Source organism: Ochlerotatus camptorhynchus, unplaced genomic scaffold (genome assembly GCF_037179485.1).
Source record: "Ochlerotatus camptorhynchus isolate MF236.1 unplaced genomic scaffold, CSIRO-AGI_Acam_v1.1 ptg000251l, whole genome shotgun sequence".
Lineage (NCBI taxonomy): Eukaryota > Metazoa > Arthropoda > Insecta > Diptera > Culicidae > Ochlerotatus > Ochlerotatus camptorhynchus.
This window is the reverse complement of record NW_027040741.1, coordinates 37,266-52,642: the sequence shown is the minus strand read 5'-3', so window position 1 is coordinate 52,642 and position 15,377 is coordinate 37,266. Positions and strand designations below refer to the sequence as shown.

Sequence of the window (15,377 nt, the reverse complement as noted above, 5' to 3'; positions counted from 1 at the left end):
AAACCAGAAGCTTCCATCCAAACGGGAAGCGAACGTCCTTGTGTGGTTTGTCAAACAGCCAGCCATAAACCAAAAGATTGCAGTAGCTTCAAGTCGAAGACGTTGGAAGACAAATGGAAGGTGGCCCAAGAAGTTCATCTGTGTGGACGCTGCTTGTATCCGCATGGTAAATGGCCGTGCAAAGCATCAAACTGCGGGGTCAACGGTTGCCAACAACACCATCACCGATTGCTCCATCCGGGCGATCCACGAGAAGGCAAAGCAGAGGGTTCGACTCCGGTTTCTGGCGTAATCTCCGTTCATCAGCAACATCACCAAATTCTCTTCCGTATTGTCGCTGTAGTTCTTCACGCTAATGGTCGATCGGTTCAAACCTTCGCTTTCCTGGATGGTGGTTCCGATTCTACTTTAATGGAGCGGTCTTTGGCAGAGCAGTTGGGTGTACAAGGTCCGACTTCTCCTCTGTGTATGCAGTGGACTAACGGGGTCAAGCGTGTGGAAGAAGAATCCCAGCAAATTCAGCTGAATATTTCCGGAGTTACCACAGACAAGCAGTTCACCCTACGAAAAGTGCAAACCATCGATGGGCTAGAACTACCGCGACAGTCTATACATTTTGAAGAGCTGAGGAACAAATATCCGTACATGAGAGGTTTACCTGTTCGAAGCTACAACGACGCTGTTCCAGGTATCCTGATAGGTTTGGACAACACAAGGTTGAAGACAACGCTAAAGTTGCGAGAGGGCCGTGAACACGAGCCAGTAGTCGCCAAAACTAGGCTAGGCTGGGTTTTATATGGTCACTCTGGAAATGAAGTCAGAAGTTTATCACAGCGAGTTCTTCATATTCGTACCAAGTCCCAAGACAACGAATTACACGAGCTAGTGAAGAGTTTCTTCTCTATGGAGAGCGTTGGGGTTTCGGTGACACAGGCGAAGGAATCAGCAGACGACAAGCGAGCTAAAGAGATTCTACAAGCAACCACAACCAGGACTGAAACCGGCAGATTCGAAACCGGACTTCTGTGGAAGTTCGACAACGTTGAGTTTCCCAACAGTAGGTCCATGGCCGAGCAGAGACTGAAGTGTTTAGAACGTCGTCTTCATAAATCACCAACCTTGTACGACAACGTTAGGCAGAAAATCGCAGACTACGTATCTAAGGGCTATGCACACAAGGCAACTCCACGTGAACTGGATGAGATGGATCCGAAGCGGACGTGGTTTTTACCTCTGGGTGTCGTAGTGAATCCCAAAAAGCCCGATAAAGTTAGGATCGTCTGGGATGCCGCTGCATCGGTGGAAGGCATTTGCTTGAACTCCGTTCTTCTAAAAGGACCTGACCTGCTGACAGCATTGCAAGCAGTCTTATGTCGTTATCGACAGAGGGAGACCGCCATCAGCGGAGACATAATGGAAATGTTCCATCAAGTACTCATCATACTCCAAGATCGTACAGCTCAGTGGTTCCTGTGGCGGGACAATCCATCCGATCCGTTTCAAGTATACGTCATGGACGTCGCAATTTTCGGATCAACGTGTTCTCCTAGTTCAACGCAATTTGTAAAGAACCTGAATGCGGATGAGTATGCTGCGGAATTCCCGGAGGCGTCGGAGGCGATAAAGAAAAATCACTATGTAGACGATTACCTTGACAGCGTTGATTCTGTCGAAGAAGCAGTTCAGCTGGCATTGGACGTTAAGGAAGTGCACGAAAAAGCAGGATTCCTTATTCGGCATTGAATGTCGAACTCTCCAGAGGTGCTGCAGCGGATTGGGGAGAAGAACACGAAGTCGGTGAGGAGTTTCACCATGGACAAGGGTAGCAACCTGGAACGGGTATTGGGGATGGTGTGGCGACCACAAGAGGATGTCTTCGTATTCTCGATGACTTTCCGGGAGGATCTGCAACGTCTAATGGATGGATCCGTTGTGCTGACCAAACGCCAAGTCCTGAGCTTAGTCATGAGTGTGTTCGATCCATTAGGGATGATCGCTCCCTTCGTAGTTCATGGAAAGACGATAGTTCAGAAAGCGTGGCGATCCGGAATTGGCTGGGATGAGCCGCTACCTGCAGATATCGTACCCCGGTGGGAAAAGTATGTAAAATTACTTGGAACACTGGATATGGTGAAGATACCCAGATGCTACTTTCCCCGCTACAGCGCTGGAGCCTACGATTAGCTCGAATTGCACGTTTTCGTTGATGCTAGCAGTACTGCATACGCCGCCGCAGCCTACTTCCGGATAGTAGATGGCGGTAAAATACGCTGCAGTCTCGTGTCTGCAAAAACCAAGGTGGCGCAGATTAAGTTCCTTTCAGTGCCACGGTTGGAGCTACAAGCAGCCGTAATTGGAACACGACTTATGAAGTCCATCATAGCAAATCACACGTTGCAGATCAAGCGCAAAGTATTGTGGAGCGATTCTTCCACGGTCTTGAACTGGCTTCGGTCAGACCCGCGAAAGTACAAGCAGTATGTAGCGTTCCGGGTAACAGAAATTCTGGATGAAACGGAGGTCAGCGATTGGAAGAAGGTGCCCACGAGAATGAACGTAGCCGATGAAGCCACCAAGTGGGGTCATGGACCATGTTTCGAAGAACAGAGCAGGTGGTTCAAGGCCCCAGAGTTCCTGTATAAGCCGGAGTGTAGCTGGCCAGAGGAAGCGGTAGAGTTGACAACAGCCGAAGAATTAAGGATGGTCCATGTGCACCAGCTGCCACCGACGCAGCCAGTCATCGAGTTCAAACGGTTTTCAAAGTGGGAAAGGTTAACCCGCACAGTAGCATTCGTTCTACGGTTTGGCTGCAGGCAGAAGGGCAAGGACGAATTAAAGAAGGACGGAGAAGTAACCTTGAGCAGTGAGGAGTGTAAACTAGCGGAGTCAACCGTGTTTAAGCTGATCCAAGCGAGTGAATACCCGGACGAATGCAAAATTCTGCGAAAAAATCACCAAGTGCAGCTAGAGCAACGTAAGCGAATCCAGAAGAGCAGTCGGATATTCAAACTATCTCCGTTTCTAGACCCAACCGGAGTCATGCGAATGGGATCACGCATCGCTGCCGCGGAGTGCGTTTCAGATGAAGCCAAGTTTCCCGTGATCTTGCCGAAGGATCACTACGTCACGCAGCTAGTGATTAACTGGTATCATAAGAAGTATAGACACGCGAACAACGAAACGGTGGTGAACGAAATGCGGCAGAAGTTCCACGTCTCAGAACTGCGAACAGCCGTCAAGAAGGTGGCAAGTTGCTGTAACTGGTGTAGAGTCTACAAATCGAAACCACAAGTCCCACCGATGGCTCCACTGCCTTCGGCTCGCCTTACGCCGTATGTCAGGGCTTTCACCTTTACGGGACTGGACTATTTCGGTCCGATCACTGTTCGCTTTGGCCGTGGTGGTGTTAAAAGGTGGGTTGCGCTCTTCACCTGCCTAGGAACCCGAGCAGTCCACTTAGAAGTCGCCTACACTCTGTCTTCCGAATTCTGCAAGATGGCAATACGTAGGTTCATTGCCCGCCGAGGTGCGCCACAGGAAATCTACTCAGATCAAGGCACCAATTTCCAAGGTGCTAGTACGGAGCTAAGGCAGCAAATCGGTGCCATCAATCGGGATCTAGCGGGGACGTTCACAAACGTAGACACGCAGTGGAAGCTCAACCCTCCTTACGCACCCCATATGGGAGGCATATGGGAAAGGCTGGTGCGCTCAGTCAAGACTGGACTGGCATACATGGAGTTGTCAAAGAATCCGAATGAGGAGACCTTGGTAACTGCTCTAGCAGAGGTGGAATCCATGGTGAACTCGCGACCCTTAACCTATCTACCAATCGACAGCGAGGAATGCACAGCCTTGACACCGAACCACTTTCTACTGTTGAGTTCAAGCGGAGTGGTTCAACGGCGGTTCAGCCAATCGAGGAGAATATGGCATTGCGGTTGAACTGGAAGCAGGTTCAGGTAATGCTGGATCGCTTTTGGGTGCGGTGGATCAGGGAATACCTGCCTGTCATCTCCCGACAACCAAAGTGGTTTGGAGAGGTCACTTCAATCAACATTGGAGATTTGGTTGTCGTTGTGAACGAGAGTGTAAGGAACAGCTGGATCAGAGGAAGAGTCACTCGGGTGTATCCTGGGCGAGATGGACGAGTCCGCAGCGCGGATGTTCAGACCTCAGCGGGTATCATGCGCCGACCGGCAACGAAGCTCGCTATCCTGGATGTAGCCAGAGAAGGAAGTATAGCTTAAGAGCACTTGAAGCAATACGGTCGGGGGCATGTTGGCACCACGGATCAGCACGTTCAGCACCACCTGCGAAAAGTTACCAAAGGGACGTAGATGAGTGACTTGCGAAGCGTTTACTCCGATAGGGCAGAGAAAGGTAAAATTTATTCCGATAGGGCCGCTCAATTGTATTCAATAGTAAACAGTGACAAGAGATAATTACGACTTGTGCATTAAAATTTCCTGAATTTGTGCTAAAATAATTAATAGAACCTACTATACACAAATCGGAACAAAAAGCTGTTTAAGTACGGTGGATTCACTAAAGTAGAGGACAATAATTGTAGGTTAACCTAAGAATGTAAAATTTATCAACAAAAAAGTAAAACATAAAATTGAATTTCAGCTTAAAGCTAACTCACAACAACAATAACGAGTTTGACTCGAAGAGGTCCGAAAACAGAATCCACTGCTGCAACAACACTCGGTGTCACAAAAGCCTGCTACAATTGAATGTTAAAAAATGTAACTTAATTACCTTTAGTAGAAAACGAAACATAACCGGTATATCAATTACTTTAGGAAACCAAAACATAAAAAAGTGTGATAGAGTCAGTGATCTAATTGTTATCTTAGCCTTTAAGCTTACTTTCACCGATCATTATAACACAATTATTAATAGAGCTAACAACATGCTTGGTTTCATAAAACGTTTCTGCTACAATTTCCACGATCCGTATACAATAAACACATTGAACATTTATTAAGTAAGGTCTATATTAGAATACATATTGTAGCATAGTTTGGACTGGAAAAGCATATTCAAATGTCGTTCGTACCAGGGAGCAATATAGTGATTTCAGACAGCATACATCTTGGAACGTTTTTGTTACCCGAAAAATGAAGCCAAGGTACGTACGACAAATGCGGCTTGAACGTGAGTTTTTCGTCAAGAATCACTCCTTAATCATTAACCTGGTTTTCCCTGTACAATTGAGTGCCCTTCAAGGAATAGCCGAAGTTTAACTGGGTCGTCTTTCTCGAAAATGTGACTACAGTACATTTACTGGGATTTACGAGCATACGATTCATGTCACACCACCTTTGAATTGTCTCCAGGTCGTCTTGCAGCTCCATAGCATCTTGTAACGATTTCACGTGCATGTATATTAATAAAATGCAGCGATTATTTCTTGAACTCTATGATGGGTTTAGTCAATTGTTAAATTCAATTTTATTTTTAAAATGTTTTCTTTTCGTTTGATTTCATATTTCCAGCCAAATGAAACGAAGTAGTTATAACAAAACGATGAACATCACCATTCTACGGTGCTGATTTATCATAATAAAAAATACATTTAAACACCCCTCGGACGTGGTATTCTTAATAGACGTAAATGAAAACACATCACTATCGAGTAGTATTCTAGACTAACATTCGAATAGGGCAGATTTCCAAAATCACCATATCGAGAAAATCGCCTCCGAATTGTGATGACCTAAACATTAATCCTATTAACCTGCTTTCCATTTTCTTGATGATTTTACTGTCTTGACATACAGTTAATAGTATAATCTATCATCATTAATGCATTATTAAAAACCCCATAAAAAGTTTTTTGTCGTGAAATTGATAAGAAAACATTATACTGCCAACACTGGTGATGTGCCGTGGAAAACACCCTCGGAATTTTTTGATTGTTGTTCCACCTTGGTTCTACGTTCGCAAATTTTATGAGAGGGGAATTACGCCCGGAGATTTTTTTTTGGTCTTCTTTTTGTTCGTTATTTACACGTTAAATATCAATCGGATGCATTCTAAATTAATCGGGCGTGACTAGATACTACAGAATCAGTTCGGTTGGCATATTAAAGCAATATAATTCGTATTTCTGGTTCATCATAGAGTTGAAATACGCCATGTAAAAGGAAACGTTTTTTGACGATTTGAAATGATATTTCCTCTTACTTTTTCGTGTTTATCGAGTAGTTCGTGAACTGTTGTCTCTATATTTGGAAAAATATGTTTTGGCTCTTCCGTCCCTTTCAAATGTTAGTCAAGTATTGATCAAATTGCAAATCAATTTGACCGCCGGCTAGCATGTAATATGCTCATTGGTTTTGAAAGAAACTTCATCCTCAAACATTCGGTTTCATTTGACTCGATGAGAGAGCAGTACAAGAAGTACATCTTCATACTAGTTTTTAACTTCGAAGTCTCCAGCATTGGCCTAGATGATAACGAGAAAGACGCTGTGAAAGTTGAGTGCTAAGAATCTCAAATGTGCAAATCTTTTATTCATGAAAACGGATAACTCTATAACCCTGGGCAACAATCGTCTGAAGGAAGATGAATAAATCTAAATATTAATGAGTTCGGTCAGTAGGTGTGCAGGATTTGACACCAGGATGCGACGACAAATGAAAAGAAAGGGATGGTATGCCTGAGAAAGACCGGCTTCGACAAAAAGATCGATGTTCCATTGAATTATTTATCAATGGTGTTAAATTGGTGATGAAATTCGTAACTTTTCTCTTCACGGCGACCGATGCCATCGAGATGTGGATTCAGCTGTTGATGAAGCAGACAAACGGTGGTAAATTCCATCGCAGTGCCTCAAGTAACAGCAGAAGGGAGAAGGAAAAATCTCCGCTTGGGGAACGCGTTGAGCATCATGTTCTAACTATCTACCGTTCCAGCTTCGCACCAGCACTTTCCGTCGATACAAGTTTATAATTAATGTCTGTTCGATTCTGCTTCATTTTCGAGTGCTATTATGCCGCTGGCTGGCTTCCATCCCGGATTGGTACCGTTCGTTACGTTGTTATTGCTGGCATGTGATCCTTGAGCAATACCTTCCACAGAGCAGTATCTTTACTTTACCGGAAGACACACAAACACATATGCACGCAAGGATAAGAAAACCAGAGGAAATGAGCTAAATGTATGTACATGCAATTTTCTTTCATTAGGGCTTAATAAATTATTCATGCTTGCTGCTCGCATTAAGTAATATTCATATCGCTAACAAGTCTATTCCCACTTTGCAACTTTGTAGAGAAACCGGGCCCTCGAAAAAGGATCCACACAGGTAGTCTGTCTGGATTCTAGAAGATAGGTGAGGAATTTTCCTTACATCAAGGGTAATAGGATGTGAAAACGCACGTGCTCTATTGGGAACGATTTTGAATGTGTTCGTCGGGCAACTTAAATTTGTTGAATAATACAACTACAATGAGTATAATTCGCAAGCTAAACTGCACGTATTTACTGGCTAGGCTGCACAGCACAAGGCCTTCTTTAGATTTATCATACAATCGGTAAAGAGTAAGCATAAGTTTCAGAAAGAGCGTAGTAAGGCTGAAAAAGTATAAGAAAATAGGAAGCCTGGCAGTCGTAAGCATAAACAAATTGAGCTTGAAACACATCACACTGAAGTCGTACTAGAAATTCACACATTTGCTCTACTGAATATTCGAAGTGTCAGGCCACAAATTTCGGTTAACATCTTTCCAGTGAGTCAAATAAACTAGTGTGATGAGTGTATTTATCTACATGAGATAGTCCTCATTTAAGCACAAATCTAGCAATGTCTGCCATATCAAGTGAGCATATGAGTAGTGTTGTTGAGCTTAACAGACGAGGAAAAAATCATATAGATAAATCTCTAGAGTCTAGAGGACATGAAAAGCATACACCCATACTCTGGTTCGGTCATCTGCTTGCTAGATAATCCGCTCAAGTATGTCTCAAATCCTGCCATCCTTCTAGCTCACCTTTGGCTTCATCCAAAACATGATAAATATAGCGTCTTACACATGGCAAAAAAAAAACACAATCTTGAGACGAAGCCATCTTTTCTTACTAAAGTCTATGATTACGTATGATAAAAAAAAGATCCTGCATTAATATATAATGCACACACAACGATAAGGGCACACATTTAGCCTTGTTGTGTAGCACCTGTGGGGTCCCCGATGTTCGAAGTGAAAATCCAAACGGTCACAGTTACACACGAAGTGTGTTCCAAGACGGTACGAGTAAAAGTTGCTTTGATCGACAACAAAGTAGAAATTGATGAGCTTGTACACACTTTCATGGCAAGCAACCTTTACCTCTTTTATCTCCGTTCTTCACCCTTGGATGGATAATCAAAGGTTGCTTCCCTACCGGGTTGGTCGAATGCGGTGGTCAGACCGTTGAGTTCATCACCATACAAAGGACAGGGTCTTCCGTCCACTTTTTTCACAGGATATAATATCTTCTGTGTAACATACTGACTCTCTATTACACATGGTAAAACCAGAATCAATGGAAAAAAGCGGAAAATGGCAGCCAACATATTCAGCACATGTTTTTGGCTAACCAAAGCATGAACCACTTAGAAATGATAACATCTGGTCTCGCAATAGTTTTGTGAAGAATGAATGTTATGCCGAGTAAAAAAAGGCTCTATGTGTTACTTATGCGACGCGACGATGCGACTTGTAATAATTACGTCAGCATTTTTACGGGATGATTCAACCCTTCATTGTACGAATTTGTAAAATAATTTAACACCCACAACAAATGGCAAAATAAAAAAAAAACAAGCACACATTTCTTACGTCCTCTGTACACCCAAGTAACATTGCTAGTTTTATCATGGTTTTAAAGCATTCTACAAGTCTAAATCATGGTCAACAGAACCCTCATAAAACCAAAATTGTTACATAAAACCATAAACCATAAAACATAAAACCAACTTGGGCAGCCAACCGGGGAATGTAAAAATCTCAAACAGATGAACCGAATCTTTATGGAATCAATGCACGAGGAGATTTGGTAATATGATCGCTGGAAGACTTTTCAATCGATTGTGTAAAATCAATCGTAGCTAGTTTTATAAAGCAAATATTTCCAGTCAATTCATCAAATGAAAAAAAAAATGTTTTGTACAAAAGAAATCACGCAAATCAAATGATATGTACATTAAATGTAAGCGTGAATTTCATATATTATCTGTATATGTTTCTTATGAGATATATAATTCAGTACTTACAATCCCGGTCTCCCGATAAAAAGTTGTCATAACATGTAAACAGTCCTGCAAAACCACGATTTTTTCCTAATAATCTGGTTCTAATTCTAATTATATAAAACCTTTTTTAATTTAAATAATCCCCAGCATTTCCCTTCTGGCATGTGCTTTAAACAAAATTGGTATTTTACATCGTTATACATTTGAGGTTCTGTGGAGAAAGCTTCAGAGAACACAGTTATATCTGTTATTATATCGATCGGCACTGTAAACTCTCCTAGAAACCCGTAGTTATTGTGTGTGTGCCATAATCAGAACAACGAGAGCATTAGTATTCACCATAGAATAAGTATTTTATTCGAGACTGACGCGATCCTTGTTTTCATAATAAAGGATTGATGCAGTTTCTTGCAAAATGTCTCAATCGATCAGGAATGCATTATTTATTTTTTTGCAGATGTTTTTGTTGCACTTTATTGTTATTGCTATTGTGCCTCGTCACCAGTGCACCCACCTTAGCAAGTGAGTTCGTTTTCTCATTGCCCGGAATCGAGCAATGAGATGGGACCCATGCAAAGGTGATGACAAATGATCTTAAAGATAAAGCACTTAGAAGCTCTCGTTTTTTCATGAGAAAATACGAGGAGTGCTTTACCGGCCTCATGAAGCGAATAGCCTTGACAGAACTGAGACTATTCGTAAAAAAAATAGTGATCTGGTTCAAGTGAGGCGATAGTTTCTAGCGTATAATGTATTGCCGCCAGTTCAGCAACATATACGGAACAAGGAACATGAAGCATTTGAGATTCGGCTCCGCAAAGCTACAGCAAATGAGCCTGGAAAAATAAACGCATTATATAAAAAAAAAAACATTTGAGAGGCCCAATAAAATTCGTTGTAAGTACCAAAACCAGCGGACGCCTCTATAAGTGATACATCTGTGCAGCACGATCTCGCTGAAACAACTTGGCCAAGCTTTGCAGCGAAAATTGACGGAACAATTCTGGGATTCCGCGAATCTTTTGCGTCATAGATAAATCAAAACTAACTGAATTTCCGAAGTCGGAGAAGCATACACGATGAGGATTACGCTGTGAAGGGCTGACATCCTGTGTTATGTACTCAAAACGAGTTTGCGAGCATAAAACATAAAACGAGCTCAAGAAGCTTCTCAAAGTTTTCGATTACCAGTGGGTTCATAACTTCACAACGGGTGAGGAGCCTGAGGGACATTTCCGAAAATCGATCAGAGAGTGGCAACATACCTGCCACCACTTCAAGCCTCATCGTATTAGTCGAGTGCATGCATCCTAACGCGATACGAAGACAACGATACTGGATACGTTCCAGTTTGATGATGTGAGTTTGAATGAAATGCCCAACTATGGACAGCTCAATGTTAATACCATTTATTCTTTGAATCAGCGTACACCAGCATGATAATCTGCTAAGAAACTCCTAAGAATGTATAGAGATAAAGCTAAAAAATACAGTTTTATCTGATGGTACTTTATAAAAATCAAACTGTGCAATATTGGACCCTGCCAACATACGACGCCTGCACGGTAATGTGGGCCGTCAGAATGGTTCATCGGTTGCGAAGTGAAGTGCTACTCAAACTGAAGCGATACATTTCTAAATTTTCCAACGTTCTCCTAACGTAAACTTAATAATATCACCCATATGCCCGTCCACGCCCGAAACCCATCCACCACACAAAATCAAATAAAAATGTTTCTGTATGGCAAACACTTCCAGACATAAACGAGAATATGGGTGTATATCTTCACTGTAACAACTACGGGTAATCATCGAAAGTACTTGTATTTTACTCAGGCACATTTGACAAAACTGCAATCATTCTCTCATACTCGGAATGTGCCACGACCAAATTGGCACAACGTCGCCCTATACGCTATCTGACCAAAGCGCAGGGATGCTTTTTTTCACTTTATATATTATACATGGAAATGTAAATACTGATATGTACAGTACCGGACAAAAGTGTATCACCTCATGATTTTTTAACTCTTCAAAAAAGTTCAATAAGCTATAACTTTTTTGGATAGGCATTAACATTTCTGAAACCCTGGCTCAACTATTCAATATATTTTGGTATGGTTTTGTGTTTGATTGGCTAAGTTTGTATGGATTGAGCAGTTTTAATTAAACGCTTCTTATTTGACTTTCAATCTTTAAACTAATATTTATTGAAGCGCAATGGACCGAATAAACTAATCTATTTCTCATTTGTAGTCAAAACAAACCCTAAAAATGCTTACAAAATCGTGGATTAAAAATCCATTTTTGACCAAATCGAAAATTTGGATACGTATTTCTAAGCAGAATTTAATTCTGAACAAGAAAACCTAGGCGATATACAAATTTGATGATAACTGGTTAGAGTTTTTTCCCACGCCAGTTTGAAAAACCCCGTTTCGAGATAAACGCGTTTAGAGATAACATTTGCTCTCTCAGCGCGCCGGTACATGTTTTAGGAAATCGCTTCGTAAAGCGGTAAGGAGTATTCTGGCGGACTTGGAGTCTTTTCTAAATTAAAGTGTACATCCCAAGGAACATTTAAAGCCAAAAAAAATGCATTTTTTTGAAAAATTAAAGTGTACTCCCCCTTAAGTCAAATCTAAAGCTTTTTTACGATCAATATTTTGACTAGAAATACAATACAACTACAATATTTCAGTTAATATGATTTACTATACTTCAAGAAATAACACTTTGAAAAGGGCAATCAAATAAACAGCATTTTTCAAAAAATGTACAACTGACAACTCAGCCAATCAAGCGTTAAACCACACTGATTTGTTTTGAATAGTTGATGTACCAGCGAACAAAATTTCAGAAATGTTGAAGCCCGTCCTGACAGCTCAAGTATCGATATGATTGGATAATTTTTATTATGTGGCCACTTTATCGATTAATCGAAATTATCCGGTGAACCAGGATATGGCCACTTTACCCCAAAATATAAATACCATATAAAATACACTTTCATCTCGTGATTCTGAACAATATAAATAAATCGCAAGGATGTGGTCAGGCAACCAGAAGCTGTCACCGAACTTTAGGTGGGTCCCGGTTAGAAGAACCACATCGATGCTATGCTTGCGGAGGAAGTCGGCAAGCTCAATCTGTTTTGCTCTTACAGAGCAAGCGTTCCAAGTAGCGATGGTTAGCGGTTTAGACACCATATTGGATGATGAACTTACCGAGCACTTGGATCTGTTCGAGCTTTTTGCGGCACTTACGTAGAGCACCGGTCATGTTGATTAAAAATCTTCATAAGTTCGTTTGCTTAGGGATTTTTTGTTTAAGCTATTGGTTGCCTCCAGAATCCAGGGGGGGGGATGGAGAGCTTTGTCCAGCAGAAGATCCAGACGTTTCTTGAGGGGGCGCGGATCTCTCCCTGGGATTCGCTTGTCCATGAAGAGGCGGAAAATCCTCCGTCCTGAAAGCCGAGGCCTTATCCTTCCTTCGGGCTGGTTGATTTTTGGTGGACGCTTGATTTCGGATGCGCTTGAAATCCTCGCGTTTAGGGCACTGCTTGTTGGATCCTTGGTGAGCACCACCACAGTTGGTGCATTTGGACGCCACAGCTTCATCCGCAGCACATTCAGAGGTGGCATGGTCTTGAGCGCAATTTCCGCAGCGTGGCTTAATGTTGCAGTTGCGGGTATCGTGTCCGAAGTTCACACACCGCTGGTACTGAGTCACATCGCGATGGCCGCCACGGTATGGCTCCCAGCGAACGATGATGGAATTGATGGACCGAATGGCTTTCAGTGCGTTAAGCGTCACCGTTCCCTGCTGGAAGTGTACCAGGAAAAGGCTATCCGGATACGCCTTCACATTCTTGTCTCTTCTTATCATTCGATACACGGCACTTGGGGCCAGCTTGTACCGGTTCCTGATTTCATGTTCGATAAACTTCGGGTTGAAATTTGGTAGGCCCCTGATTACGACCTTGAACGGTTTTTCACCGGGGATGTCGTGGGTGAAGAATTCCACCTTGGAAGTCCTCAGGTGGGCGATGACCAAATCATACTCCGCTTTGGTACGGAGCACCACCTTGGTGCCGACTCTGCCCAATTTGAATTCTGCTTTGACGCCCAGCGATGCCAGATCCGCGATGAGCTCGTATAGATGGGCATTTTTCACTACCAGCGGAGGTAGCTTCACTCTTACCGCGCTCATGTCGGCAGCATTTTCTTTATCGGCAGCGTCACCGAAATCTCCGTTCGTCGCAGAGGCATCGTCTCGACCAATCGTGCCATCGGACTGGCCTCGATTCTTCTTCCTCTTCTTGCTGCATTTTTCCAACACAGCTGGCTGGATATTCCCATCCACGGGAAGAACAACGAACCTGTTCGAGGTAGGCACACCAGAGCTTCCTTCACCGGGGTCCTGGACCTTCGCCGGGCTTCGCGACCGATGCTTCCCCATTACGAGGAACACACACACACTCCCGACAAACCGCGAAAGAGAGAGCGCGAACACTATCGCAATGAACTTTTCAAACAACTCGAGAGAGCGACCTAACACCGAACTGAACTGCTTGACGATCAAGCAGAGGATGACCTGAGAGATGAACTAACTTTTTTCATCAACAGCATTCCACAAAATGATGTATAGAGCTTTTGTAGATTTTGTTATTAACTACAAATTATGGTCATAACTCAAATCTGTATTTCTTATGCATCACGAACTAGAGCGGGCAGAACTTGTTACTGTTTTTCAGTGAATGTAAAATACATTCACTGAAAAACAGTAGTGGCTTCTGTTCGCTCTGCTTCGTCATGCATATGAGATACGGATTTAACTTGTCAATAAAAGTTGTAGCTTATAACAAAACCTACAAAAGTTCTATACATCATTTTGCGGAATGCTGTTAAAGAAAAAAGTAAGAGGCAAATGAATGTAAATGAATGCACGAGATGAATGCAAATGATTTTCCATGCCTGTGTGCAACCAAGTGGTATAAAAGCTACAAAGACTCCTCCCATTATGAGTAGTTTGCTATCAAGTAGCGACACTGGCTCTTTTCCTTTTGCGTACACGGCGAATGAGAACGACCCAAATTTGAGTTTAGTTCACTCATAATCGCCAAAAGTGCAGGAACTCAGCGATGAGTAAATTTGTCTCATGGTTTCCTTTTTTTAAGCTTAATTAGAGAGATTTTTAGCCGTTGGCTAGTTCATCTCTATAAGTGGAAACCCTAAAAAATCTGCCAGAAAATGAGGAAACTGACGAATATTTTATTCAGTCTCGGTGTAGTACCAATAGACTGAGTGAATCCAATCTTTACTTTTCTCAAATTCGGGAATATTTCCCTGGAAAATCCTGGAAAAACTTGGGAAAACATGAGGCAAATTTACTCATCGCTGAGTTCTTGCACTTTATTTCTTATTTCTGAGATAACTAAACTCAAATTTGGGTCGATCTCATTCGCCGTGATATCACCTTGAAAGATATCGGCGCCGGTGGTTAGCGTGATTACCTCTCACCCCAGCAGGTCTGGGTCCAATCTCAGTCGGCGCCACCAGCATGTTCTAAGGCATAACATCACTGATCACGCCTACCTTCGGGAAGTAAAGCCGTTGGTCCCCGGTTGAGTTGATGGGTTGATTGGTAGGGTTCAGGTGTGGGAGCTGCCTCCCTGGCGTCGGTAGCATTGGAGTTCAGTACGGAAAACAAATCTCGCGTCACTTTTCAATAGGTCCTATCTACATTGATCGATTCTCTTCATCGACACTCTCTTTCGTAAATAACTCGGCTTCACAAATGTTGTTTCCTGCCGTCTTCGTCAAATTAGATGCTAGATTGTTGCTTCTTCCATCGAAAATATCCGGCCGTGGCGATTCAAAGTTGATCAAAATAATTTGTACCTCTGCTTCTAGTTTGATTACATGAGCATTTTGTGTGGTCTTTGGTTCTGAATATGGACGAACAGGCAGATGAATTCTATTCCTATTCTTTACTGTAATAAGCTTGGTGGCCCTGAAAAGAGCCGTTTTGTTGCCAAAGTTGGTGATGATTTAACCTCCAAAACAGAGTGCGTCTCTGTCACTTCAAAACGTAGATGACATCCATGGCCGCTTACGCTTGGCGTGTT

At 42.6% G+C, this 15,377-nt stretch overlaps 1 protein-coding gene across 1 annotated transcript in view; it reads left to right on the top strand.

The window, feature by feature from the left end:
- The first annotated feature begins 1,812 nt into the window (after nt 1-1,812).
- LOC135704936 (uncharacterized) overlaps nt 1,813-15,377 on the top strand; it is a 31,325-nt gene continuing 17,760 nt past the window's right edge. Inside the window, exons 1-3 of the mRNA XM_065226478.1 lie at nt 1,813-2,099; nt 2,214-3,771; nt 3,840-4,091. Of these exons, the coding sequence (XP_065082550.1) occupies nt 1,813-2,099; nt 2,214-3,771; nt 3,840-4,091 (2,097 nt within the window). The remainder of the gene's footprint in view (nt 2,100-2,213; nt 3,772-3,839; nt 4,092-15,377) is intronic.